Source organism: Nannospalax galili, unplaced genomic scaffold, assembly GCF_000622305.1.
Source record: "Nannospalax galili isolate Female #2095 unplaced genomic scaffold, S.galili_v1.0 scaffold1428, whole genome shotgun sequence".
Taxonomy (NCBI): domain Eukaryota; kingdom Metazoa; phylum Chordata; class Mammalia; order Rodentia; family Spalacidae; genus Nannospalax; species Nannospalax galili.
Window position 1 is genome coordinate 721,474 of NW_008358817.1, and position 27,839 is coordinate 749,312.

General features: G+C 47.4%; 2 protein-coding genes across 2 annotated transcripts in view; one reads left to right on the plus strand and one right to left on the minus strand.

Annotated features, from left to right (window-relative positions):
• Window positions 1-26,998, minus strand: part of Rhce (Rh blood group CcEe antigens) — a 50,366-nt gene extending 23,368 nt beyond the window's left edge. Inside the window, exons 1-3 of the mRNA XM_017795383.2 lie at window positions 26,846-26,998; window positions 13,169-13,355; window positions 6,230-6,380 (exon numbers count right to left, since the gene is read on the minus strand). Coding sequence (XP_017650872.1) covers window positions 6,230-6,380; window positions 13,169-13,355; window positions 26,846-26,990 — 483 coding nt within the window. The 5' untranslated portion in view covers window positions 26,991-26,998. The remainder of the gene's footprint in view (window positions 1-6,229; window positions 6,381-13,168; window positions 13,356-26,845) is intronic.
• On the plus strand, window positions 23,911-24,302 carry LOC108490150 (60S ribosomal protein L30-like). The gene is given in 2 exon segments (XM_017795384.1): window positions 23,911-24,019; window positions 24,022-24,302. Coding segments are annotated over 2 exon segments (345 nt in total). The 3' UTR covers window positions 24,258-24,302.
• Window positions 26,999-27,839: the final 841 nt, after the last annotated feature.

Consider the following 27,839-nt stretch of genomic DNA (forward strand, 5'->3'; position numbering starts at 1 on the left):
CTGGGATTACAGAATTGTGCTACTATATTTGGCTTTTTTTTTTTTCAAAAAGATTATTTTTCCTTTATTTACATGCATGTGTGTATATGACAACATGTGTGCAGGTGCCCAAGGAGGACAGAGAGGGCATCAGATCCCCTGAAGCTGGAATTACAAGGGGTTATGAAGCACCATGTGGTGCTGGGAACCAAACCTGGGTCCTCTGCAAAAACAGCCAGTGCTCTTAAGCACTCAGCCAGCCCAGAAAAAAAGGAAGTAAAGTTTTCTCCTTGAAGGAGACTGTTTGTAGGTAGGCCCCACCAGCAAGCTGCCAGCTCATCCCCTCCCTTCCCACCTCGATCCTCTGAAAGCCCTAGAGCAGAGGCCCCTTCCCTCTCCCTCAGAGATGTGACTTTTACAGTTCAAATTTCTGTGTTATCAGTTTTTCTGGATTTTTTTTTTTTTTTCTTTTTCAGTGCTGGGAATTGAACTCAGGGCTTCATACATGGCAAGCAAGTGTTCTACCACTGAGCTACATTCCTGGGTTTTATTTTAATTTTTTAATTTATATGCACGTGTATGTGTCCTCCAAATGCATTCAGGTGCCCATGGAGGCCCAAAGAGGGCATTGGATCCTCTGATCATCCATAACTCCAGTTCCAGGGGAATCCAACACCCTCTTCTTACCTCTTCAGGCATTGCATGACATGGGTGCACTTACACACATGCAGGAAATACAGTCATACACATAAAGAAAAAAAATTTTTTAATTAAAAAAAATTTTTTTTAATTTTATGTGGGGCCAGGCGTGGTGACACACGCCTTTAATCCCAGCACTTGGGAGGCAGAGGCAGGCAGATCTTTGTGAGTTCGAGGCCAGCCTGGTCTCCAGGACAGCTGGGGCTACAAGGAGACCCTGTCTAAAAAAAGACAAAAAAAAATTTTTTTTGTATGTATGAGTGTATTGCCTGCATGTGTGTAACTGCACCCGTGTCATGCAATGCCCACAGAAGTCAGAAGAGGGCATCAGATCCCCTGGAACTAGAGTTACAGACAGCTGTTAGCTGCCATGTGGGTGCTGGGATTCGAACCCGGGTCTTCTGTAAGAACATTCAGTGTTCTTAACCACTGAGCCATCTCTCCAGCCCCAATAAAAATATTTTTTAAAAAGTAAAAGAGCCCAGGCATGGTGGCGCACGTCCCAGCACTTGGGAGGCAGAGACAGGCAGATCTCTGCAAGTTCAAGGCCAGCCTGGTCTACATAGTGCATTCCAGGTCAGCCAGGGCTACATAGTGAGAGCCAGTTATTAAGCATAGGGTAGGTCCACATGCGTGGCCCATCCTAGCTCTGTACTTTACTAGCTGCATAGCCTCGGGCAGGTGTCTTCTGCTTGCTGGGCCTCAGTTTCCTCATCTGTGAGGTGTGAGTGGGTTTCTTGACACCCAGGTCCCCAGGTGTTTAGCATAATGACAGAATAATAGCAGTGTCCTAAACCCTTGGTGGGTGTCGGGCACTGCCCAGAAGCACCTGAACCTTCCCAACAACTCAAGGAAGTAAGTGCTGTTATTGTCCCCATTTTACAGATAAGAAAACTGAGGCTCAGAGAGGTTAAGTGACTTGCTCCAAGTCACACAGCTTTTATGCAACAGAGCCACGATGGGAAAGCCAGGTCTGCCTGATGTCAAAGCCTATGGCCCTGCCAGGTGCCACACTGCCTCCTGACCGGCCTGTCTTACAGAGAGATACTGCACCTCATCTGCCTGGCACTCTGAGCTTTGGGGTTTTGTTCCATCTGTTCCTCTTCTTCTTTGGGGCCCTAAGATGGGACACTTGGCCCCTGGATGTTAGAACCCCACCCATGGCAGATTTTGTGGTCTCCTGGGTGGCCTCCAGGTCCAAGTGGCATCTTGATGGCAGTGGCAGTGTCCCTCTCAGGGACTGCCATCAGGCCCCTGCTTCCCTTTCTGGAGTAGCTGACAGTCGGCCGTGGGGTTTGGGCCTGTAGAGGGTGTTTGGCCTCAAGAGGGAGGTTTATGCCATCAGCTTGTCCATCACATGGCCTGTCAGCTAGGCCATCTGTCCTGCTGCATGCCATGTGCTATTGGTGTGTTTCTATTCCAGTTCTATGGCTACCTGTCCCAGCAGCAGAACATGATGCAGGACTATGTTCGGACAGGCACCTACCAGCGCGCCATCCTGCAGAACCACACTGACTTCAAGGACAAGGTGAGTCCCTGCCTAGGAGGCAGGGCCAGGCTGCAGACTGCTTGAACAGGGCGAGAGGTGCCTCCCTCACCCTGCAGGCCCACCATCAGGCTCTGGGTCTACTTCCCCATTCCATTGCCTGTGTTCCTTGTTTCTTTCTATTACGTTGTTCTGAGACAGGGTCTCACTATTCAGCAATGCTTGCCCTTTTTTAAAAAAATTTTTGTTTTATGTGTCTAAGTGTTTTGCCTGCATGTATGCATGTGCACACCATGCATACAATACTCCTGGAGGTCAGAAGAGGGTATCAGATCCCTCGGAACTGGAGTTACAGATGGTTGTTAGCTGCATGTGGGTGCTGGGATTCGAACCCAGGTCTTCTGCAAGAATAGCCAGTGTTCTTAACAGCTGAGTCATCTCTCCAGCCCCACATCGGATCCTCTGAAGTTTGAGTTACAGACAGTTGTAAGATTCCCAGCATGGATGCTGGCAACCAAACTCAGATCCTCTGCAAGATCAGGACCTACTCTTAACCACTAAGCTATCTCTTTAAGCCCTTCTCTCTAAACTTTAAGATTTATTTTTCAGGGGGCTGGAGAGATGGCTAGCTGAGTCATCTCTCCAGCCCCACATCGGATCCTCTGAAGTTTGAGTTACAGACAGTTGTAAGATTCCCAGCATGGATGCTGGCAACCAAACTCAGATCCTCTGCAAGATCAGGACCTACTCTTAACCACTAAGCTATCTCTTTAAGCCCTTCTCTCTAAACTTTAAGATTTATTTTTCAGGGGGCTGGAGAGATGGCTCAGCAGTTACGAGCACTGACTGCTCTTGCAGAGGACCCAGGTTTGATTCCCAGCACCCACATGATGGCTATGAACTACCCTTAACTCCAGTTCCAGGGGAATCCGAAGCCCTCTTCTGACCTCTACCAGCATTGCACGACATGGGTGCAGTTACCTACATACAGGCAATTCACACATACACATAAAAAAAAAATTAAAAAATTAAAAAAATAAGAAATAAAAGATTTATTTTTCAGTTTTAATTATGTGTATGGGGGGGGGTCACGTAAGTGCAGTGTCTGTGCAAGTATCCAGTCCAGTCCTCCTGTAGCTGGAGACACAGACAGTTGTGAGTTCCTAACTGCTGAGTCATCTATCCAGCCCCCAATTTACTCTCCTGAACGCTAATCATCACCCATTTTAATAAACAAAGTCTCCTTTCATCTCATTCTGTATCCCATCATCGACTCCATCATCTTTTCTCTCCTCTCTATCTCTTCTCTTCTACCCTTCCCTCCTCCTGTATCCTCCCCCTACCCTCCCTTTCTCTCTCTCAACAGGCCTGTTGTGTCAGCTTTTTCTGAGGAGACATAAACAAAGTGAATAAATGTCTGCTACCACCTCAGATAGGCCATAGTGACAGAAACAAGAGACTTCTACCCATGTGTGTGCAACCTGGTGGATCAGGGGGTTAGTTTAGGTTATTTACAGGAACATGAGCAACTTAAAGCTGTTCAGAGTTCAAGAGGACACTGTTCCACTGGCAGCAGGGTTTCATGTAGCCCAAGATAGCCTCAAACTCACAATGTAGCCAAGCATGACCTTGAACTCCAGGTGTTCCTGCTTCCACCTACCAAGTGCTATGATTTCAGGTAGAAGCCACCATGCCAGGCTTCTCTGTACTCTTTACAGACGATCCTTGGGAGGTTTGGGTGCCCCTGCACAACTCTCACTCCCTCATCCCCTAATCTTGAGTCAAACACAGACTCTTGCCCCACCCCTTTCTAGATTTACTTGTCAGGTTCCCTTGTCACATCCAATGGCCAGTTGCTAGCACACATCCTACCTGACCCACCAGCAGCACTAGACCCACCTTACACCTTCACTTGCCTTCCAGCTCGCCAGCCCTTTTCAGTATCCTCCTACCTCTCTGCCATGATCAGTCATGTTGGCTGGTTCTTCCTCACGCCCTCATCTCTAACTCAGTGCAACAGGGTGAGTGCACCTCTCTCTCTCTGCTCACCATCCCCTCCCTGGGTCTCCTGACTCTAAACACCTGCCCTCCCTTCTCAAAACCTGCTCAGCTAAGCTTCAGACTTGCAGTGTCCCCACTGGGATGTCCCTACACAGTCTCCAACCGTCCCCCTCTCCCTAGCCCTTCTACTATTAAAGCTGAAGCCTGACTTTGCCCTCTCAGATCTATGCCAGCAGTCCTATCTCATCAGTGCCCTCATCAACCAGCTAGTTACTCCAGAGCTAAGCTTTGGGATCCTCCATGACCTTCACCTTCACACCTAGTTGCAGCTCAGAAGCAGACTCTGCCAGTTCCGCCTTTGGAAGCCAGCCACTTCCCACCAACCTCCCCAGGGAACTTGCTGGTGCACAGTGGTCGGGTGGGGCCTCCTCTCTGGTTCCCCTTCAGTTTCCTCTCTGTTGCTCTTGCAGTTTGCTCTAAGTTGGGCAGCCAGGTTGGTTGTGTTAAAACATCTGTCCTTGGGGCTGGAGAAATGGCTCAGTGATTAAGAACACTGAATGTTCTTGCAGAAGATCTGGGTTCGAATCCCAATACCCACACGGCAGCTAACAACTGTCTGTAACTCCAGTTCCAGGGGATCCAACAGTCTTTTCTGTCCTCCGCATGCATTGCATGACACGGGTGCACTTACCTATATGCAGGCAATACACACAATAAAAAAAGTAATAATAAATTTTTTTTTGTCTTATTTGAGACAGGGTCTCCTTGTAGCCCGAGCTGTCCTGGAACTCACTATGTAGACCAGGTTGGCTTTGAACTCACAAAGATCCGCCTGCCTCTGCTTCCCAAGTGCTGGGATTAAAAGCGTGTGCCACCATGCCCAGCATAATAAAATATATTTTTTAAAAAAGTCTGTCCTCTATTCCAACTCCTATAGTTCTCAGTAAATCCAAAGTCCTGACATTGGGTACAGACAAGAGGCTTCATGCTCTTCTTTCTCTCTCTCTTTCTTTCTGTGAGTGGTATGTGTGCATGTGTGTATACAGATGCATGTAGAGGCCAGAGGAAGACATCAGGTGTCCTACTCAATCCTTCTCTGCTTTATTTCCTTAAGACAGGGTTTCTCAGTGAGCCTAGAGCTAGACTGGCAACCAGCAAACCCCAATAATCCCTCTTGTCTCTACCATCCTCAGTGCTGGGGTTTACAGGTACATGCGCAACAGCTTTTACACTAGCGCTGGGGATTTGAACTCAGTCCTCATGCTTGTGTAGCAAAGCTCTTAGCCACGGAGCCACTTCTCCAGGCCTTTGAACTTTTTGATTTTGAAGATCTGTGTCATGTTGGTGAAATAATGCAGGTACTTCCCAGACCTCTGAGGCAGGAGTGCCAACATCCAGAGCGGATGAAAAGACTGAAGTTACAAGAAATTAAAGTGACTGGTATCACAGGGACTGTGCTGGGGGCCAAGCTGAGCTGGGGGTGCACACCCCGGTCTTCGGCACCAAGACCAGTGCTTTTTCTCCTAACACAGGCTGGGACTCTAGTGTTCACGTGTGTCCAACTGCACCGCTGCTGTGTGATTTGGGGCAGTTCCTTCCCCTCTCTGGGTTTTGGTTTTCTCATTTGGGGGTGGGAAGGCAGCTGTATCAACACTCAGGGCCAGGTCAGGGTCAGGATTTGGGTAGAGGAGCTGGGACCATTTGGATTGGTATCAAATGAAGGAGAAGAGCCCCAGACTTTCCACCCTCTTTCCCAGTGACAGAGGACATCGCTGACACACACTGACTGGTTTAAAGGAAGACGATCCACATCCAGCCCACTGGACACTGCCAGCAGGACTCTGAGAATTCACCCATAATAATCCTGAGACTGGTACAACCTACAGGTTCATATTTTGGAAGTTGAATGTCTTTTGCTGTGTTTAACATTTGGCAAAGACTAACACTTTGCAACTCCATTTGAGCCTTTAGATGTTTTTTAAAACTCAAAAATGTCATCAAAGGGGACATAGTGCCCTGCATCCCCACCTTCCCCAAGGTCCCCCCTCACAGCTCCAGACTCACATGGAAGATCAGCTTGTCAACAAGCCTGGTGGTGCCGAAAGCCGTCACCTCCACCAGTACCATCACTGCCAGCTGCACCAAGTTGACCTTCCCCAGGACGGCACCTGCAGAGATGAGCACCGGCATGGTGCTCAGGGTGGCAACCCGGACACTGAGGGAGAGAGCGGGGGGGGGGGAGAGCGCTATGAGGAAGGCTCTGTTTGTCACTGCTCAAAGTACTGAGGACACAACAAGGGAACAAAAATGAGGGCCCACCCATCCGCAGAAATTGCTACAGAGTGAGGGTCTCCTGCCCTGTCCCTCACCAGGGTAGCACCTGTGCTGCACAGAGGCTCTCCTACATTGTCACCACCCATCTAATCAGCTGCTTCTCTCCCTGGGACAGAACAACCTGGATTCTGTGTCCCATCCTACATTTCTTTTCTGTGGTCACTACTTGGAAACATTCAATAGAGGGCACTCTGCACCTGCTGACCCACTGCCATCCTCACCCCTCTCCTGGTAGCGGAGACTGGGTTTAGAAGTAGGACAAGCCTATCCCATCCCAGCTCTGCCACCCTAGCAGCCACTTGATCTCACAACGCCTGTTTCTCTGCCTGCAAAACAAGAATGAGTATTTATCTCCCGGTGGTGGCGTGGTGAGGGTTAGAAGGAAGTCTTTCACTGTGTGTAGCTAGCACCAAGACTGGCACTTGAAGAGTGTATGCATGAGCAGAAGCTGGCATCATGAACACTATCATCAATTCCTCCTCTTGACATATGTGTAAGCTCAGTAGGGATTGGGGAGAGAAAACCGTTTATGTCTTCAAAGTGCCTCTGATTCTGCTGGGGAGGTATGGCTGCCATGAACCTGTGACTAAGAACATCTGAGCATGCAATAGGGTTCCCTGAAAAGAGAGGGCAGTGCCAGCTGGACTCACTCGGGAGGGCTTTCTGGAGGAAGTGTCACAGAGCTGAGCAGACTCTCTCTCCTCTGTGGCCTCTCCTCCCCAGGGAGTTGATAAAGCTGCTGTGACCCTCTGACTGTCATCTAGAATCCTGATGCTCTTAAGAGGCTGGTGAAGGAGCTGGAGCAATGACTCAGTGGTTAAGAGCACTGGTTGTTCTTCCAGAGGACCCAGGTTTGAGTCCCAGCACCCGCATGGTGGCTAACAACCATCTGTAACTCCAGTTCCAGGTTGATCCAATACTTTCTTCTGGCCTCTACAGGCATTACACACATGGGTGCACTTACATACATGCAGGCAAAACACTCATACACAAAATAATAATAAATCAATAAAAAATACATTTTAAAGCTGAGCGTGGTGTGGTGGCACATGCCTTTCATCCCAGCACTCAGGAAGCAGAGGCAGGCAGATCTCTGAGTTCAAGGCCAGCCTGGTCTCCATAGTGAATCCAGGCCAGCTGCAGCTACAGGAGACCCTGTCTCAAAAAGACCAAAAAAAAAAAAATTTTTTTTTTTTTAAGAAAGAGGCTAGTGAGAACACCTGTTCAGTTAAATGCCAGTTCTCTGTCAGCTGGCTCTATGTAGGTTACCATGGTGTCCCCTCACTGTGCAGAAGAGGGCACTGAGACTAGGATAGCCATACTGCAACTAATGACAAACTTGAGGTTCAACTCCAGCCCCCCTGGATCTAAAGTTGGTGTTCTCAAGTCTGGGCACAGCTTCCCCACTTGGTTCACTGTGGTCATAGTGTCCTACATGACTCTCAAGGATGTGAAGGGAAAGACCGGCCAAGGAGCATGGGGAAGGGACCTTCAAGGACCAAGAGCTACTCAGCATGTGGGCAACTAAGGATGTCATCACACCTGGACAAGCTTACCTAGTTGACAGGATCATTTCAAGGCAGATGGCCAGATATGGGATTTTAGACATTGTGCCAGTTTGCAGCCAGAGGTGCCAAGACCTTGAAGTAAGGTGTTTAAGAGTCACAACTCAGCTACGTTCCGATGGTGGAAACGTGGGTACACTGTGCCTCAGTGCCTTCGTGTTTCGGGTGGAGGCAGTGGCTCGGGGGTTGTCATAAGAGCAGAATGCTTGAGCACAGTTCAGTGCAACCAGAGGGCTGAGCACTGCCAGGATCTTCTAGCCAGTGTCTCCTGGAAGCTTTCAGAATACACTATTAAAATATGACTTGTTGGGGATGGAGAGATGGTTCAGCAGTTAAGAACACTGGCTGCTCTTGCAGAGGACCCAGGTTCAATTCCCAGCACCCACAGGGTGGCTAACAACCGTCTATAACTCTACTTTCAGGGAATCCAGTGCCCTTCTATGGCTTCTACGGGCATTGCATACATACAGCACACTTACATACATGCAGGTAAAACACTCATATACATAAAATACAAATAAATGATATATATATATATATAATATATATTATGAAATTCCTGGGGCCCAGAGATACAGTTGGCAGAGTGCTTGCCTAGTATGCATGAAGTCCTGGGCTCAGACCCCAGCATTTCATAAACCTGATGTGGTGCTGCACACCTGTGGTCCCAACGCTGGGGAGGTGAAGGCAGGAAGAGCAAGAGCTTCAAGACATTTTCAGCTGCACAGTGAACTGACGGCCAGTCTGGGATATATGAGACCTTGTCCCAATAGAACAAACAAATCACCAAGAGCTGGGGTGCAGCTCAGTGGCAGAATGCTTGCCTGGTGTGTACAAGGCCTTGATTTGATCCCCAACACAAGGGGAAAAAAAATAACACTCACTTAGGGATTCCTTTGTTTTCATTTTTATTTCAGTTAACATTACCAAGTCCTTACTGTGTGGGGAATGGGTAGGCCCTGCCCTGTAAGGACTCAAGGTAGAACCCATTTGGGGCCAAGCCAAGTAGCTCAAGTTTGAGTGAGGCTGGGGAGATAGGGGATCTTGTTCCCAAGGCAGGAAGCAGGGCAGGTACAGCCCACCAGCCTAGCCCTGGCCTGCCGGTCAGGAGGGTGCCACTGTTCAAATCTATTAAAGCCAGTTCCAGCTTGGTCCCGGCTGGGAGGATCCAAGTGGCTTCCAAGTACCACCCAGTGGTATATCCACCCTGCGGCTATCATAGGGGATCAGTCCTGAAATGCCCCTGTTGCACTTTGCCTGGGTACCAAGGACTGATGACTATGTGACCTTAAATCAAGGCAACAGAAACCCCAGCCCAGTCACTTTCAGGATTCCCCAGGCTGCCCTTTGACATGTTCCACGGAGTAGCCAATCCCCTGGGGCATTAGTTCTAAACTTAAAAAAAAAAAGAACTATATGCTATTTTCCGTTTTGGGGGGGTCTTTTTGAGACAGTTTCCCTGTAGCCCCAGCTGGCCTGAAACTCACTATGTAGACCAGGCTGGCCTCGAACTCACAGAGATCTACTTGCCTCTGCCTCCCAAGTGCTGGGATTAAAGGTGTGAGCCACCATGCTTGGCCACTATATGCTATTTTCATGTATATGTTTGTGTGTCCATATGTGTATGTGTATGCGTATGCCACCTGTGTGTGGGTACCCACAGAGGCCAGAAGAGGGTGTTGAATGACTTAGAGCTGGAGTTACAAGTGGTTGTGAGACTCAATGTGGATGGTAGGAACTGAACCTGGGTCTTCTGGAAGGACAGCAAGAGCTCTTAACTGCTGAACCATTGCTCCAGCCCCCACCCCCGTTTTTGAGACATGGTCTTATGTAGCCCAGGCTGACTTCACACTTACTGTGTAGCTGAAAGTGATTTTGAACTACTGATCCTTTTGCCTCTACCTCTCAAGGGCTGGTACTGAGATTACAGAGTGCTCCATCATGTACAGTTTTTGTAGTAGCAGGAATCAAACCCAGAGCTTCTGCATGCTGGGCAAGCTCTCTACTAACTCGGCTACGTTCCCAGCCCTCTAAAACTTTTAAAAAGTAACAAACTAGGGCCAGGTATGGTGGCATGCACCTTTAATCCCAGCACTTGGAAGTCAGAGGAGGGTGAATGTGTATGAGTTTGAAGTCAACCTGTTCTACATAGTAAGTTCCAAGAGAGACAGGGGTATACAGTGAGACCCTGCCTCACAAACAGATGAGTAAAACAGATTTTAAAAAAACACACAAAGGAATGAACTGTTCCATGTCAAATCACTCTGGAATGTATGGAGAGAGTGAAAGAAAGTTCAAATCCAAAGCCTTCCCTACCACTGAACTGCATGCCTTCAGCCAAGTGCCTTTCCCTCTCTGAGCCTTTATTTTCTTAACTATATTTGACGTTGGACCCTGTCCTGGAAAGGCTAAACAGTGTCTGTAAAGTGTTCACCACAATGCTTGGACTTAGAGAGAGTTTGCTGTTCACGGACAAGACCCAGAAGGCTGAGCTTAGCCTTAGAGGGGATGCTGGGATGGCCTGGACAGGGCCTCAGGTGGGATTACCACCACCTGGGCAGGAGAGATTCAGAGTTGGATAAAACAACAACAAAAATTTCTTTAAAAAAATATTTATTTTTAAACTGGGCGTGAGGGTACACACCTTTAATCCCAGCACTTGGGAAGTAGAGGCAGGCAAATCTCTGTGAGTTCAAGGCCAGCCTGGTCTACACAGAGAGTTCCAGGCCAGCTGGGGCTACAGGGAGACCCTGTCTCAAAAAAACCAAAAAAAAACCCTGTATTTTTATTTTATGTGAATGAGTGTTTTACCTGCACATGTGAGTCTATCACACATGTGTAATGCCCTCGAAAGTCAGAAGAGGGCGTTAGATCCCCTGGAACTGGAGTTAGGACAGTTGTTAGCTGCCATGTGGGTGCTGGGACTTGAACCCAGATCCTCTGCTAGAGCAGCCAATATTCTTCACTGCTGAGTCATCTCTCCAGTCCTGTTAGTGCCTTTTTTAATTTTTATTTTTTTTATACTTTTTTTGAGACAGGGTCTCCCTGTAGCCCTAGCTGGCCTGGATTCACTATGGAGACCAAGCTGACCTCGAACTCACAGAGATCTGCCTGCCTCTGCCTCCCGAGCGCTGGGATTAAAGGCGTGCGCCATCACACCTGGCTTTAATTTTCAAATTTAAAAATTTTTTTAAAATTTTATGTGTATGAGTGTGTTGCCTGCATGTATGTGAGTGCACCCATGTCATGCAATGTTATGGAGGTCAGAAGAGGGCTTCGGATTCCCATGGAACTGGAGTTAAAGACAGTTTGTAGCTGCCATGTGGGTGCTGGGAATTGAACCCAGGTCTTCTGCAAGAGCAGTCAGTTCTCTTAGCACTGAGCCATCTCTCCAGCCCCCTGTTAGTGCCTTTTTTAAGTATAGAGCTCCACATTAATGTGTCTGTCTGTCTGTTATCTATTTATCAATCATCTATCACCTATCCATCACCTGTAATCTATCAATCATCTATCATATCTACCTATTAATCATATATCATGTCTGCCTATCTGTCTGTCTGCGTCTGTCTATCTTCTATCATCTATCTATCCTATCTATCATCTATCCATCTATCCATCTCTCTGCTATCTATCAACTAATCTCCCTCTGCATCTAGGTTAATACAGAGAATGTTTACTGAGCACACAGGTTAAGTGATGTTCCTTCCTTATCAACACTCACTGGTTGCCTAGGTAACCACCTCTGACTTCTAGTTCCACTGCAGTTTCGACACTTTGTACCATCTCACATAAGTGCATTTACAGGGATCAATGTTAGTTTAAAGAAAATGCAAGGATGACTACTTCTTGTCTGCTTGCATCTGAGGATCGAGAGTTCTTCCTTCCTCTTCCTCCTGCTCTTCCTCTTCCTACAGTCTCTCCTTGTAGTGCTGGGGATAGAACATGCTAGGCAACTGCTTTACCACTGAGTTAAACTCCCAACCCTTCCTTCCATCTTTTTAAGAGATTGTTTCTTAAAATGGAGAGCTAGTTCAGCAGTTAAGAGCACTGGCTGCTCTTACAGAGGACCCAGGCTTGTTAGTTTCCAGCACCTACATGACATCTCACAACAGCCTGTAACTCCAGTTCCAAGGGATCCATTGCTGTCTTTGTGGGTACTGCATGCTTGTGGTACATTTATATATACACAGACAAAACACTCATACACATAAAATACAAATGAAATAATAAATAAAATCAAAGAGACTACCTCTCTGGGGGTGACATTACTGATTTTTTTTTTTTTTGAGACAGGGTCTTCCTGTAGCCCCAGCTGGTCTGGAATTCGCTATATAGACCAGACTGACCTTCAATTCACAGAGATCTGCCTGCCCTCTACCTCCCGAGTGCTGGGATTAAAAGTGTGCATCATCGCGCCTGGTGACATTTATGATTTTTTTTGTCTAATCATTTTCTCAATTTTTCTATTAGTTTATATTGATTGCATAACTTTATACAATCATCATCAATAATAACAATGAATAGGGGCTGGAGAGATGGCTCAGTGGTTAAGAACACTGGCTGTTCTTGCAGAAGACCCAGGTTTGAATCCCAACACCCACATGGCAGCTAACAACTGTTTGTAACTCCAATTCCAGGAAATCCGATAGCCTCTTCTGTCCTCCGAGGGCATTGCATGACATGGGTGCACTTACCTACATGCAGGCAATACACGCATACACATAAAATAAAATAAAAAATAACTAGCCGGGTGTGGTGGTGCATGCCTTTAATCCCAGCACTCGAGAGGCAGAGGCAGAGGCAGAGGTAGAGGCAGGCGGATCTCTGTGAGTTCAAGGCCAGCCTGGTCTATATAGTGAGCTCCAGGACAGCTGGGGCTATAGGGAGACCCTGTCTCAAAAATACCAAAATAAATAAATAAAATAAAATAAAATAAAAAATAAAATAAAATAATAACAATGAATAATCTTTTAGAAAAAGTTTGTCCTAAGTATTTTGTGGCATTAGTATTAAAAAGAGAGGGAGATGTCCTGGCTCTTCTAGAACCTTCCCTCTTTGACCGCACACTCTGAGCACCCAAGGTAACCCAGCTGCTGTCAGTTACCTGGACAGATTGATGGCCACATTCCAGTGGAAGGGCTGGCGCAGGACGTGGTCTAGCAGGATTGTCCCCTGTACCCCGAGGGCCAGCATGAAGAGGCTGAAGGCCACGCTGCTCCAGCCGTGTCTCCGAAAAGTTGAGGAAAGGAAGCCAAAACCCAGAGCTGCCATAAGGGTCAAATCCTGGAGAACTGGGGGGTTGGGGGGTGAAATAAAGGGGAAGGGATGAAGTGAGAGTTTGACAGAATGGCCACTGAAAGGGACATTCAGGGAGCTTGCTGTTTGGGGCTTCAAATATCTTATCTGAATAATGGGGTAAAACATACAGAGCATACAGGGCTGAGGTGAGGGTTAGATAAGGGAATGCTGGCTAAGCACTTCAGGCAGGGACCAAGTGTGAGCACAGGAAATGGAGCAATGACTTGGTTGAATAAGAGCAATATCATGGCTAAGCACAGAGTCATGGTCCCTGCCTGGCACATCATCCTTATAGTGTGAAGGTAATTGCTTGGCAATTGAGGATTGGGTTCCACCCAGGTCATGTACACTAAAGTCACAGCAGCTGAATAGCTTGGTCCAAGTTATACAGAAAAGAGAAGGCAGAGGTAGGCTCAGAGCTCCTATTGGCACAAGCCAAATCATCTTCTTAGAAAAAAGTGTCAAAGCAGGTGGCCAGGCGTGGTGACATATGTCTTTAATTCCAGCACTCAGGAGGCAGATGCAGGTGGACCTCTGTGAAATCAAGGCCAGCCTGGTCTATATAGTGAGTTCCAGACCCAGCTGGGGCTATAGGGAGACTCTGTTGAAGGAAAGAAAGAAGAAAAGAAAGAAAGAAAGAAAGAAAGAAAGAAAGAAAGAAAGAAAGAAAGAAAGAAAGAAAGAAAGAAAGAAAGAAAGAAAGAAGGAAAGAAAGAGGGAGAGAAAGAAAGAAAGAAAGAAAGAAAGAAAGAAAGAAAGAAAGAAAGAAAGAAAGAAAGAAAGAAAGAAAGAAAGAAAGGATTCACAACTGTCTGTAATACCAGTTCCAGGGGATTCAATGCCCTCTTCTGTTCTCTATGGGCACCAGGAATGCACATGGTAAGTGTCTGCATGTAGGTAAGTGCACCCATGTCATGCAATGCCCTTGGAGGACAGAAGAGACCGTTGGATCCCCTGGAACTGGAGTTACTGACAGTTGTTAGCTGCCATGTGGGTGCTGGGATTCAAACCTGGGTCTTCTGCAAGAACAGTGTTCTTAACCTCTGAGCCATCTCTCCAGCCCCCATACTTAGCTTTTTTTAAAAAAAAAATTATTTCTCTTATTATTATTATTATTATTATTATTGTCTTTTTGAGACAGGGTCTCCTTGTAGCCCCAGCTTTCCTGGAACTCACTATGTAGACCAGGCTGGCCTCAAACTCACAAAGATTCACCTGCCTTTGCCTCCCGAGTGCTGGGATTAAAGGTATGCGCCACCACGCCGGCTATTTCTATTATTTTTATTTGTGTGTCTGTGTGTATATGCCAAGGGTGTATAGGTGCCTGAAGAGGTCAGAGGGGGGCTTCTGATCCCCTGGAACTAGAGTTACAGGTAGTTGTGAGCTGCCTGACATGGATGCTGGAAACTGACCTGGATCCTCCGGCAGGGCACCAAATGTTCTTAACCCCCGTGCCAGCTCTCCAGCACCCACACCTGGCTTTCAGTGCCCTTCTAATTTCATGCATATTCCTTCTTTGGCCATTATCAGCAAGGCATGGCATTCAAACACACAATACAACAGAACTAAAAGACTGCAAGCTACACTTGGGGTGGGAATGGGGGAGGAAGAACTACAGTCAGGCCCTACTTCATCGGATAAGGCACTGACAGGAAAATTCTTAAAAGGGGGAGGAAGAATTTCTTGCTGTTTACAAAAGAAAATATTACTCATAAGTGGTCTCTGTCCGGCTTCAGTTAGGTAAACTCTCAGAAGTATAAACTCTTCCAAACAACATTATCACTAAAAACAACCCCAAATCATTCTGGGGCCTTGACACATTAAGGAAGAGGGGAGGGAGACAGTCTGGGGGAAAGAAAAAAAAAAGCCATCAGACATTGCTTGTCCTTCTACTAATTAAGTAAATGTCTTACAAGTGTTTGCTTTCACCTTTGATCTCATGCACAATGTTTAAAATGCTGCACAAATGTAGTCCAAGAGAGCATAGAGAGCCCTCCCCTAAGGCTGTACCTAAGGCTCTTCCTAAAGAATGTTCTCTGTCACAGCCATCTCTTTCCCAGCATAGTATGATGTCAGGTGGTTCAGAAAGATGTTCTTGTCTTCAGTGAAGGAGGCCAGAAGTCCCTCCCGATAGTCAGGTGTTCACAGTTCCAGGGGAGGTCAGCTCCTGGTGGAGGTTTCTAGGTAGCTCCACAGAGAGAACTTGTGCTTCATGGAGTGGGGTGCTGGATCTCCACACTCAGCCATTTCCTGGAATTTTTGAACTTGGCTGTGGCCTGGCTGTCGGCTCAGTAGCATGTGCTTTTGATACTCCCACCTCTTCCTCTGTCTTTTTAGCTCTCACTCAAAGCCGGTCTCCAATCTTGCTCAGGACAGCAGCAAAGGAAGCAGGGAACCAAGGATCCAAAATCACAGGACAGGCTTGTAGAGATCTGGATATTTAGTATCCGGCCCAACTGATCAGCACACCCGTTATAGTGATAACCTCAAAATAAATGGCGTCCAGGCCACTCCCACCTTGATCTACTCATGAGCCTGAGGACAGAGCCAAATGACACAACCATGATGGTGAAGACCTTGGTCTTACATTCCGCTTAAACATGTCTTGCACCTTTGGCAATTTTCCAAATATATCTCCAGCTGATCTCCAGCTCCAGCCAACAGAAAGCCAAAGGATGCAATTCCCAGAAAGGTGTATGTTCCCATCTGTGTGTGGTTTCCAAATGAACACTGAGGGGATTTGGTCCCTCGTGATGCGGGAGTCATGGCGGCAGGCAGCTCTGTGGTAGTAGGAACAGAGGGCCGAAGTCTTCATTTCCTGGCATCCTGATGGAATGGAAGCAGAGGCAGGAGATCCTACAGGGCTTTTCTCCTCCCAGGATACGTCCTCTGGGTGGGGAGGTGCCGGCTGTGGGGGATGTCTGCCTGTTTTATTTTCAGTGTTTATATTTTCTGCCATCAGCATGGGGACAGTAAACAATTTTTGCTTGCTTGTTTTGTGAGACTAGGTTTCATATGCAGCCTAGGTTGGCTTTGAATTCACAATCTTCCTGTCTCAGCCTCCCCAGTGCTAGCATCAGATTTTTTTTAAATACTTCAAGAACCTTATTATTATTATTATTATTATTATTAATGTGTACTTGTGTGTGTGCCTGCTTGTCTATGTGTACCACATGCATGCAGTGTCTGAAGAGGCCCAAAGAGGGCATCAGATCTCCCTGGAACTGGTGTTACAGGTGGTTATGACCCTCCAGATGTGGTTGTTGGGGATCAAACCCAGGTTCTCTGCAAGAGCAGCAAGTGCTGTTAACCACTGAGCTATCTCTACAGCCCTAGGTGTCAAATTTAAGGAGATGTAAGGATTTACAGACACTAGGATGATAGGCAAGCACCCCATTCCTTGCTAACATTTTTTTTTTCTCAAAACAGGGTCACAGGTAGCTCAGGAATCTTCAAATTCATTATATGTCAATGGCTGGCCTTGAACTTTGATCCTCCTGCCTTTACCTCCTGAGTACTGGGATTACAGGCCGGAGCCACCATACCTGGGGTAATTGTGTGTGTGTCCATGTCGTAGTGTATGTGTGTGTGTGTGTGTGCACATGCAAGTACCTGTGCATGTGTGTGGAGATCAGAGGTCAATGTTTAGTGTCTTTGTTCCTTATTCTCACACTTTTTTTTTTTTTTTTTGAGACAGGGTCTCTCACTGAACCTGGAGCTCACCAATTTGGCTAGGCCGGTAGGACAGTGAATTGGGGATCCTCCTGTCTCAAATAACCCAGCACCAGGATTGCAGATGCATGCTGCTGCTCTGTCTAGCTTTTTACATGTGTGCTGGAGATCAGAACTCAGGTCCTCGTACTTGCATGGCAAACACTTTACTGACTGATCCACCTTCCCTGCCAATTTCTGTCACCAACCTGGTCTACACAGTGAGGTCCATCTAGGCCAGTTGGGGTTACAAAGAGACCCTGTCTCAAAAAATTTTTATTACATTTTATTTATTTATTTTGTGTGTAGGGAGAAGGATACATTCCCCCCCCACCACCACCACCACCGGGCATGCTTGTGGAGGTCAGAGGACAACTTGTAGGTTCTGGAGACTGAACTCAGGTCATTAGGATTAGCAGCAGGTGCCTTTATCTACTGAACCATTTTGATACCTGCCCCCCCCCCTTTTTTTTTGGTCTTTGTGAGACAGGGTCTCCCTGTAGCACCAGCTGGCCTGGAACTTGCTATGTAGACCAGGCTAGCTTCAAACTCACAAAGATCCACCTACCTCTGCCTCCCAAGTGCTGGGATTAAAGGTGTGTGCCAACATGCCCAGCTATCTTTTTTTTTTTTTGTCTTTTTGAAACAGGGTTCCCCTGTACCCCAGCTGGCCTGGAACTCACTATGTAGACCAGGCTGGTCTTGAACTCACAGAGATCCACCTGCCTCTGCCTCCTGAGTGCTGGGAATAAAGGCATGCGCCACCACGCCCAGCCTGGCTATCTTTTTTTACAGAAGAAAGCATGGACTTTGAGTTCAGATAGTACTTTGATCCCAGCTCTATCATTCCCTATTAGGCTAAATCTTATTCCTGCTAACAGTTGACCAATTTTGATGTATACCAATGGCAATTTCAGGGCCGGAGAACTGTTTCAGCAGTTAAGAGAGCTTGCTGCTCCTAGAGGACCCAAGTTTGATTCCCAGGATCCATGTCAAGTGACTCACAGCTACCTATAACTCAAGTTCCAGGGGATCTAATGCCCTCTTCTGGCTTCCCAGGGAACCAAGATACACAAGTGCATACATACACACAGATGCACACACATACACATAAATAAAAAGAAAAACCTTTAAAAAGAACCTGGGGGGATGGAGAGATGGCTCAGCGGTTAAGAACACTGGCTGTTCTTGCAGAAGACCTGGCTTCGGATCCCAGCACCCACATGGCAGCTAACAACTGTCTGTAACTCCAGTTCCAGGGGATCTGACAGCCTCTTCTGTCCTCCGCCGGCATTGCATGACATGGGTACACTCAAATACATCCAAGCAATACACGCATACACATAAAATAAAAATAATAATTTTTTTAAAAACTGGAAATTTATGTTTCTGCCTCATAGCCTTATATGTTGCTTACTTGTCTTGATAGCTAAATAGAAGCAATTCTACCCACTTCAGAAGGTACTGGGAGATATGAAAGCAATAATATCTTGTTCAAGTGTTTGGTCTGTTACCAGAATTAGGATAGGGTCAGAGCCTGTGCTCTGGAAGCCTTAACAAGCCAGGCTTGGCCATCATCTTTTTTAAAATAATTAATTAATTTCTATTTTATGTGTATGAGTATTTTGCCTGCATGTATATAAGTGCACCCATGTAGTGCAGTGCCTGCAGAGGACAGAAAAAGGTGTCAGATTCCCTGGAACTGGAGTTACAGACTGTTGTTAGCTGTCATGTGGGTGCTGGAATCCGAACCCAGGTCTTCTGCAAGAGCAGCCAGTTCTCTAACCACTGAGCCATCTCTCCAACCCCACCACCATCTTTAGCAAGACAATTAAAACAGCCAAATTAATAGTGAAAACCACAAAAAGGAGATTTATTCAATGTGGCCATATTGGGAAGAGGGATGAAGATGCAAGGATCAGTCCTCCTCCAACTATAGATTGAAATAGAATACCAGAGGTATGCACTTCTAAGTGGTCCTGCCCATCCCATCACTGACCAGAGGTACGCACTTCTAAGTGGTCCTGCCCATCCCATCACTGACCAGAGGTACGCACTTCTAAGTGGTCCTGCCCATCCCATCACTGACCAGAGGTACGCACTTCTAAGTGGTCCTGCCCATCCCATCACTGACCAGAGGTACGCACTTCTAAGTGGTCCTGCCCATCCCATCACTGACCAGAGGTACGCACTTCTAAGTGGTCCTGCCCATCCCATCACTGACCAGAGGTACGCACTTCTAAGTGGTCCTGCCCATCCCATCACTGACCAGAGGTATGCACTTCTAAGTGGTCCTGCCCATCCCATCACTGACCAGAGGTACGCACTTCTAAGTGGTCCTGCCCATCCCATCACTGACCCATCCTTGTCTAGGCTCAGTCTCTCCTGCAAGGGGGTCAGTCTGACAAGTTGTCAGCATTGTGTGAAATCTCTTTTGGGAAGACAAGTTCCCCCTCTGGCTGGCACTGGGCTTCAGCCTTTTCCTTCCCCAAGCATGAGACTCCTAGGGGAAAATTCCAGCTTGTTTTAACAGTCTGAAGGAAGTGTCTCTTTAGGATGGCTCCATGCCTGTAGGACCACTGAGACTGTCACAGGGCCTGGCATGTGGAGAGTGCTCCCTCAGAGGGATAGCTATTTATCATCCATCACCATAGGAGGAACTCACCTGTCTTGAGACCGAACCCTGGCTCTGCTGACAAGGATGGCTCTCTCATTATTGGTGTCAGAGGCCATCAAAACTTGCTTCCATGGAAGAACATGCATACCCAGGATCAGGCACTTAGGTCTTTGGTAGGTGATGACATCCTGGGATGCAGGAGGTCACCAAGGATCAAGGACTGTCATGGAATCTGGGGCCTCGGGAGTTGGCCCTCCAAAGACAGACGTTGGGAGAGGGAGATGCAGGGAAGATTTCTTCTTCCCTGTGTATCTCTTTGGCAAGGTTAGGAGGGTATGGTGGGGGCAGGGTTCCCTTTGCACATCCTCTTAGGATGGTTCAGATTCCTCAGAAGCCAAGCAGGAAGTACATGTATGAAGGTAGGGTGCATATTTGGGAATATGGAGGACTACAGCCAACTAGAAACCACATACCACTCTTGAAATATTCAAATTCACTCTTTTGTTAGACACGCTCTTAAACACCACCATCTACAGCTTTGCCACAAAGATGTATGCACAGGGGCCTGGACTCATTAGGGGGTGCAGAGGGTGGAGGGACTCCCAGAGAGTCTGTGACTTTCCCAGAGCCACACAGCACAACTATAGTGAAACCTAGCTCTGAACTCCTGGTACTTCTGCCAAGAAGGCTGTCTCCAGCTCTGTTTTTGGCCTCACGAGGCTAGGGGATCTTAGACAAGTCTCTTCCTATCTCTAACTGTCCGTTTCCCAGTTTGGAAACTATAGGATTGGGCTTGATAGTCTCTGTAACTTTACAGCTCTTGAAATTCTAGAGAAGATGGAGAGCAGAGTAGTCAGGATGAAGGCAGTGGTGAGCCCTGGAGGTCAGGAAGTTAGAACATGGGGTGGGACAGGGCGTCACTGGCCCAGCTCCCACCAATTCCAGGTACAGGAGCTGAGGGAGGAGCTGTGCTTCAGTCAGGAAGAAGAGATTAGAGCAGCAATTTCAACAGAGAGCTGCTGATGGAACTGTGCACTCTGCTAACATCTGGCTTCAGGCACCCCTCTGCCCTTCCCCATCCCCTATATCTCATTTCTTCAGCCTCCTGAGGCTTCAGGCTCAGACCTACTCATCTCCTGTCTCACTCCCTGGGCCTCCAGCCTAGAGCTGAGTCCTGTTCTGGGGCTTAGGGCATCCCCACTGGTGTCAGCCTCAGCCTCTCAGAGCCTCAGAGTTGCTCTGCACCGTATCAGAGAGGGCTGATTAACGGACTGCAAGGTGTTCTGGGTGATAAGGAGCCTCCAAGCACTGGGCCAGGGAGGTCTTTCAGCCTCACAGTCTGTATGGTAACACCATTTAGCCTCTCCATTTTACAGATGGAGAGAGGGAGGCAGAGAGGGCTACCGTGACTAGCACTGGTAACACAGCTGGTAAATGGTGACGGGGAGATTTGAACTTTGCACCCTCCTGCCTCTCTGTGCATATGCTATATGAAGGTAAGGGGGCATGAGTCTACATGTTGGAGCAAGGTCTGGCTCTCTATGTTCCAGCTTCCTGATCTTTAAGATGGGCAGGATACGCTGACTCTTGCTGGACTTGGTGTTGTGAAAGGAGCTGCCTCCTGTGCCTGCTTCACATTAGCTGTATGACTTTGACAATACTGTCCCTCTCTGTACCTGTGCATTTGGATACCTGCAGTTAGTCCTTGCATCTATCCACACAGGCCTCCTGCCCCTTTCCCCTTCTGGACTGGCCCACGCAATCCTGCCTCTCCTGCTGGCCTATGGAAACTTCAGTACCAACTGCTCTGAGGCCAGACTTGGTTGACCCCAGGCTCTGGACCAGGCTTCCTCCCAGAGGGGAAAAGATCTACAGACTGGGCAGCCTGTGCTGTTCCCCTCCTCAGAGTCTCTGATCCCTAAATCTCACCCTTACCCTAGCAATCTGGGGAGAGAAATAAAGGTTTCCCAAAGCGGCAGGCCCAGGTGGAGGTGCTGGGGGTGGGGTATTTACTCATCACTAGGAAACCCCTTTTGTCTTCTCATGGCCTGCTCCTTGAGTAGAACAGAGGGCGGGGGCCAATAGGTGGTTTACACAGCACAGGGCCCAAGAGATACTTCCCCAATTTGGTAACCTCAGGATAGATCATGCTATATTGTTCCAGTAATGCCCCCAGTGCAACATGCCTCAGTGTAGACCCCTCCCACATGAGTTTGGACTTGTCATCAGCTTTGGCCAATGGGATCAATAGATATGTTACAAGAACTCCCACTTGGAGGCCTGCCCTCCCTCGCTATGGGAGCTCCTCTGCTGTCATGGGAAGTCTGGACTAGTTTGATGCTCCCAGCTAGTACCAACTGCCAGCCATGGAAAAAGAAGCCCCATCCTGCCCCAGTAAAACCTCCAGGTTGCAGATACTTGAGTAACCCTAGATGAAACTGCCAGTTGAGCCTTACCCAATTACTGAGCTACAGAATTATGGTCATGGCTAAGTTACATGGTTGCTATTTTAAGGCACTTATGTTGGAGATGGTTGTTACACAGCTATGGATGACTGGTGCATTCTGCTTCACCTAAGCATCTCACAAACATCTCAGATCAGAATGAACATATGATTGTTTATTTACCCCACACCTGGCCTTTGTGCTTCTCAATGTAGGAAGTGGCATAGCCTTAACCCAATCACACATCTGGAGTCATTCCTGGCTGACTTCTTTTTTATCAAGTGTAGGTGGTTTTATTTCCTAAATGTGTCTTGACTCTAACTCCTTGCTTCTGGTCCCTCAGGCCTGCCTGTTTGGTTTGATTACATGTCATCCAGACCTATGATTAGCAGAGCAAGGAACATGCATCTTGGAAGAGGCCCAAGACCATCCTTAGGGGTTGCTGGAATAAAATGGTAAGTTTTATTTTTATCTAAAACATGAGAAACTGAAGCTTATTAATAATGAAAACTGATGGTATTTATCCATATATATGTTAATTATTTTAATGCTTTTTATTTATTTGTTCATTCATTAAATTTTTAAAATTTATTTTTCTCTTCTTTTGTGTGTGTGTGTGTGTGTGTGCGCGCCACATGTGTGTGGGTGCCCTTGGAGGCCAGAAGAGGGTGTCAGATTCCCCAGAGCTGGATTTACTGGCAGTTGTGAGCTGATCTCTGCAGGCACTGCACAACACAGGTGCACCTACCTATATTCAGGCAATATACTCATACACATAAAATAAAAATAATAATTTTTTTTTTGCCTTTTTGAGACAAGTCTCCCTGTAGCCCCAGCTGTCCTGGAACTCACTATGTAGACCAGGCTGGCCTTGAACTCACAGAGATCCATCAGCCTCTGCCTCCCCAGTGCTGGGATTAAAGGTGTGCACCACCACACCTGGCCAATAAAATATTTAAAAAAAAATAAAATCAATCTTTAAAAAATTATCAATCTAATCAGATCTGACAGGAAGTTCACCAAGACAATGGTGTGTGTGTGTGTGTGTGTGTGTGTGTACATGATATATGTGTGTATGTATGTAGGTATCCTCACCCATGTACATTCACAGAGGCCACAGAGGAGGTCGGGTGTCCTACTCTATCACCCTCCACTTTATTCCCTTGACACAGGGTCTCCCACTGAACCCAGAGCTAGGTTGGCAGCCAGCAGGCCCCAGGGAGCCTCTGTCTCTGTGCTCCTTTCCCAGCAGTAGGGTTACAGGTGAGTACATGGCTGCACCTGACTTTTCATGTAAGTGCTGGGGATTCAAACTCAGATCCTCATGCTTGGCCAGTAGGTGCTCTTACTTAACAAGGGCTTTTACCCACTGAGGCTGCCCCCCAGCCCCAAATTTTCTTCCTCTCTCTCTCTCTCTCTCCTTCCTTCTTTCCTTTCCCTCCCTTTCTCCCTCCCTCCTTTTTCTCTCCCTCCCTCCTTCTCTTCCTCCCTCTTTCCTTTAAGATATGGTTTCTCTTTTCTTTAAGATCGGGTATTCTGGGCTGGGCATGGTGGCACATGCCTTTAATCCCAGCACTCATTCGGGAGGCAGAGGCAGGCAAATCTGTGTGAGTTCAAGGCCAGCCTGGTTACATAGTGAGTTCCAGGCCAGCTGGGGCTACAGGGAGACCCTGTCTCAAAAAGACCAAAAAAAAGATAGGGTTTTTCGCTTTCTCCCTCCCTAGCCATCTTGGTGGCTGCTCTTGGTTGGGGGCCATCCACACCCAAGGCACGAAGATGGTGGCCACAAAGAAGACGAAAAAGTCTCTGGAGTTGATCAACTCTAGGCTCCAGCTTGTTATGAAAAGTGGAAAGTACATGCTGGGGTACAAGTAGACTCTGAAGATGACCAGCAGGGCAAGGCCAAACTGGTCATCCTCACCAACAACTGCCCAGCTTTAAGGAAATCTGAAATAGAATACTATGCCAAGTTGACCCAAACTGGCATCCATCACTACAGAGGCAATAATATTGAATTGGGCACAGCATGCAGGAAATACTATGGAGTCTGCGTACTGGCTATCATCGACCCAGGTGATTCTGGTATTATTAGAAGCATGCCAGAGCAGACAGGTGAAAAGTAAACCTGGATTGTTTTTCTTTAATAAAAACTTGGCAGAACTTGTTTTGTTTTTGTTTTATTTATTTATTTTTTTAAAAAAGCCAGGCATGGTGGTGCACACCTTTAATCCCAGCACTCGGGAGGCAGGTGGATCTCTGTGAGCTCAAGGCCAGCCTGGTCTACATAGTGAGTTCCAGACTAGCTGGGACTACAGGGAGACCCTGTCTCAAAAAGACCACCACCAACAACAAAAAGATAGGGTTGGAGGCTGGAGAGTTGGCTCAGCAGTTAAGAGCACTGACTGCTCTTGCAGAGGACCCAGGTTCAATTCCCAGCACCCACATGGTGGCTATGAACGGTCCTTAACTCCAGTTCCAGGGGAATCGAAGCCCTCTTCTGACCTCCGCGGCATTGCACGACACGGGTGCACTCACATACATGCAGGCAATACACTCATACACATAAAATAAAAATAATAAAATATTAAAAAAAAGTTTTTTTCTAAATTAACCTAGAACTTGCTGTGTAGTTCAGGCTAGCCTTGAAGTCATGTTCCTTCTGCCTCAGCCTCCCAACTGTTGACATTACAGATGTGCCTACCATATCTGGCAACCAAAACAATCTAAAAGGTTCAAGGGGATGTGAGAAATGGATTTACACCCACTGTCTTCAGTGTTGACAAGGGGCTCCACGGGGGACTGACACTCTTATTTAAAAATATCATGTAAGCTGGGCATGGTGGCACACGCCTTTAATCCTAGCACTCAGGAGGCAGAGGCAGGTGGATCTCTGTGAGTTCGAGGCCAGCCCAGTCTACATAGTGAGTTCCAGGACAGCTGGGGCTACAGGGAGACTCTGTCTCAAAAAGATAATAATAATAATATCATGTATATTATATTTTACTCTCTTTGAATTTACATCTGTGTGTATGTATTATAATTCGATACATATGTGTGTGTATACATACGTATATATTTGAGATGAGAGTCTATGTCACCCAGACTAGGCTTAAGTGATCCTTCTACCTCAGTCTCCTAAGTAGCTGGGACTACAGGCATATGCTACCATGCCTGGCTTAATGTATAAAATGCATTTAATGTAGTGATGCTGGAGGCTAGCAGGCAGTGAGGCCCCTGGTGCCAAGCTACCAGTTTGGCTGAGTGGCTCCTACAACTAACTGCTTAGATGACAAGTGACTTGGCCCTACTGTGAAAGGAGCCATGCGTGAAAAGACTACGAGTCAGGAACATGGCAACTGAAACAAGGATGACTGTGTCACCCTGATGTCAATGCTCGCTAGGCAACCCTGGGAAAATGACTTAACATCCAGGTGCCTGTTTCTTCAATGAGAGATGGAGATGGGCACCCGCCCTATTGAGTTGTTGTGAGGGCCCACCATGAAGCTCTTAGAATCATGCCTGGTACACAGCAAGTGTTCAATAAGAGTATCTGCACTCTCCACTTGCCCAGACCCCATACACAGTATGATACTCGAATGAGTGGAGAAACAAAGAAATGCATAGAATTGGAATAAACATTGTGTTGGAGATAAAAGAAGTGAATGAAAATAAATTAGAACTGTGCCTAGGTCTTGCTTCTCTGGCACTGAGAACCAGCCATGAGGTAGAGCAGGGCTCTCCATCCCACATCATTCTGACCGATTTGCCTTCGAGGTGCCCCTGGCTGCTCACCTCTGCTTTTAGCCAACAGGTCAGTTCCCATCACTGAGGCACAAGGTAGCAGTGGGTCAGGTCAGGTTCAGGCTGGGGCTCTGTCTCTAGGCCATGGCGAAGGAGACCCATCCATTAGCATGAGCATCTTGTCAGCCCGCCAGAGGCTTCAGACACATCTTGGGATTTCTACAGCAGCAAACTCACAGTGCTGTGGACATCTGTCTTGTTTATAGTTGCTCTCATCACAGTCCGAGTCTATTTTAAGCTGCATATAAAATAACCACTACCCTATGGTGCCCCACCAGCCATTCTTTCTGGCTCTGGTTGCACCAAAAGCAGACGTCCCAGCCCCCAAGAGAGAAGGCAGGGCAGAGGGGAAAATGGAGTTCAGAAAAGAGCAAAGGTTGGGGCTGGAGAGCTGGCTCAGCAGCTCTTACAGAGGACCTAGGTTTGATTCTCAGCACCCACACTAGGCAGCTCACAACCTCCCATATGTAACTACAGCTCCAGAGGGATTGATGCCTCTGGTCTCTGCAGGCACCTGCACTCCATACACAGACACAGACACACACACATAATTACAAATAATCTTTAAAGGAAAGAGCAAAGGAGGTATCCCATCATATGATACAACATGACAGTCCTTGACACAAAGGAAAGAGAAGCACAGCATTAAAAAGACCACTGGACACAGGGAATTTGGGGACCACAGGCAAGCAGGCTCTCCGTGCTGACAAATCCAGGAGGGCTTCATGGAAGAGGTAATGTCCAGGCCACTCTGAAATCAGGGCCTACACTGTCAGCTGAGTATCAGCACAATCTATGTAAGCACAGAAATTCCTTTCTTTAGGATTTCTCTAGAAAAGAGCAACAATGCTTTTGGGGAAGACTACCCCTGCCCCATTTGCCTCTGTGACCACTTCCCCAGGCCCCTTACCTTGATATGTTTCCATGAACTTCTGATCCACTGAGGGTGTATCGTAGGAGATGAAGAAGGTAAAGAGGAGTGTGAAAGTGGCCTGCAGTGCCAGGGCCCACAGGGGCAGGCAGAAGCGGACAGACTGTGGGTACTTGGAGCCCATCTCGAGTCGTCTCTGTGCAGGGGTTCTGCCAGCACAGGGCCTCATGCTGTCCCCCACACCCACTTGAAGGAGAGATAGGGGAGACACTGCCAAAGGCCTTATCTCAGGCTGCAAGGTTGGCTGGGCCAGCCTGTGTGAGGAGTTAACACCAGCAGAGGGATTTAAGGGAAGGCAAGACAACACATTTAATATTCAGCACGGTCATTTATTCAGCAAGTCCTGTCTGGGTTCCTGCTGTGAGCGCCAACTGTGCTCCATTCAATTTAATTTAATTTATTGGGTTTTTTTTTGGCTATTGCTATGTAGCCCTGACTTAGAACTCACTACGCACACACCAGACTGACCTTGACCTTGCAGCAGTCTTCCTTCTTCTGCCTCCTGAGTGCAGTGCATCACCATGCCCAGCCCTACTCAGTTTAAAGGAGAGCATCCTACTCTCTTGACACCCACCCACCCTTCACTTGTGTCTTTGGTCTATTTTCATTGAATCCCATAAGAAAGGCTGCGGTTGGGACTGGAGCTAGAGCTCAGTGGCTGCTGTGCAGGTACCAGATACAGGGATGCAAGTTAGCTCCCTTCCTTCCTCCCTTCCTCCCCCCTCCCTCCCTCCTTCCTTCCTTCTCATGTATGTACTTCAGGCTGGCCTCAAACTTGCTATAGAGTCAAGGGTGATCTTGAACTCCTGATCTTCCTACCTTACCTCTCAAGTGATAGAGGGATTACATGCCTGGCGAGAACAGGGACTTTTAGCTGAGCCTGGTGATATACACCTGTCCTCCTAGCACTCGGGAGGTCGACAGGAAGTCTAGGGTCAGCCTGGGCTATACAATAGGATCCGGTCTCAAAACA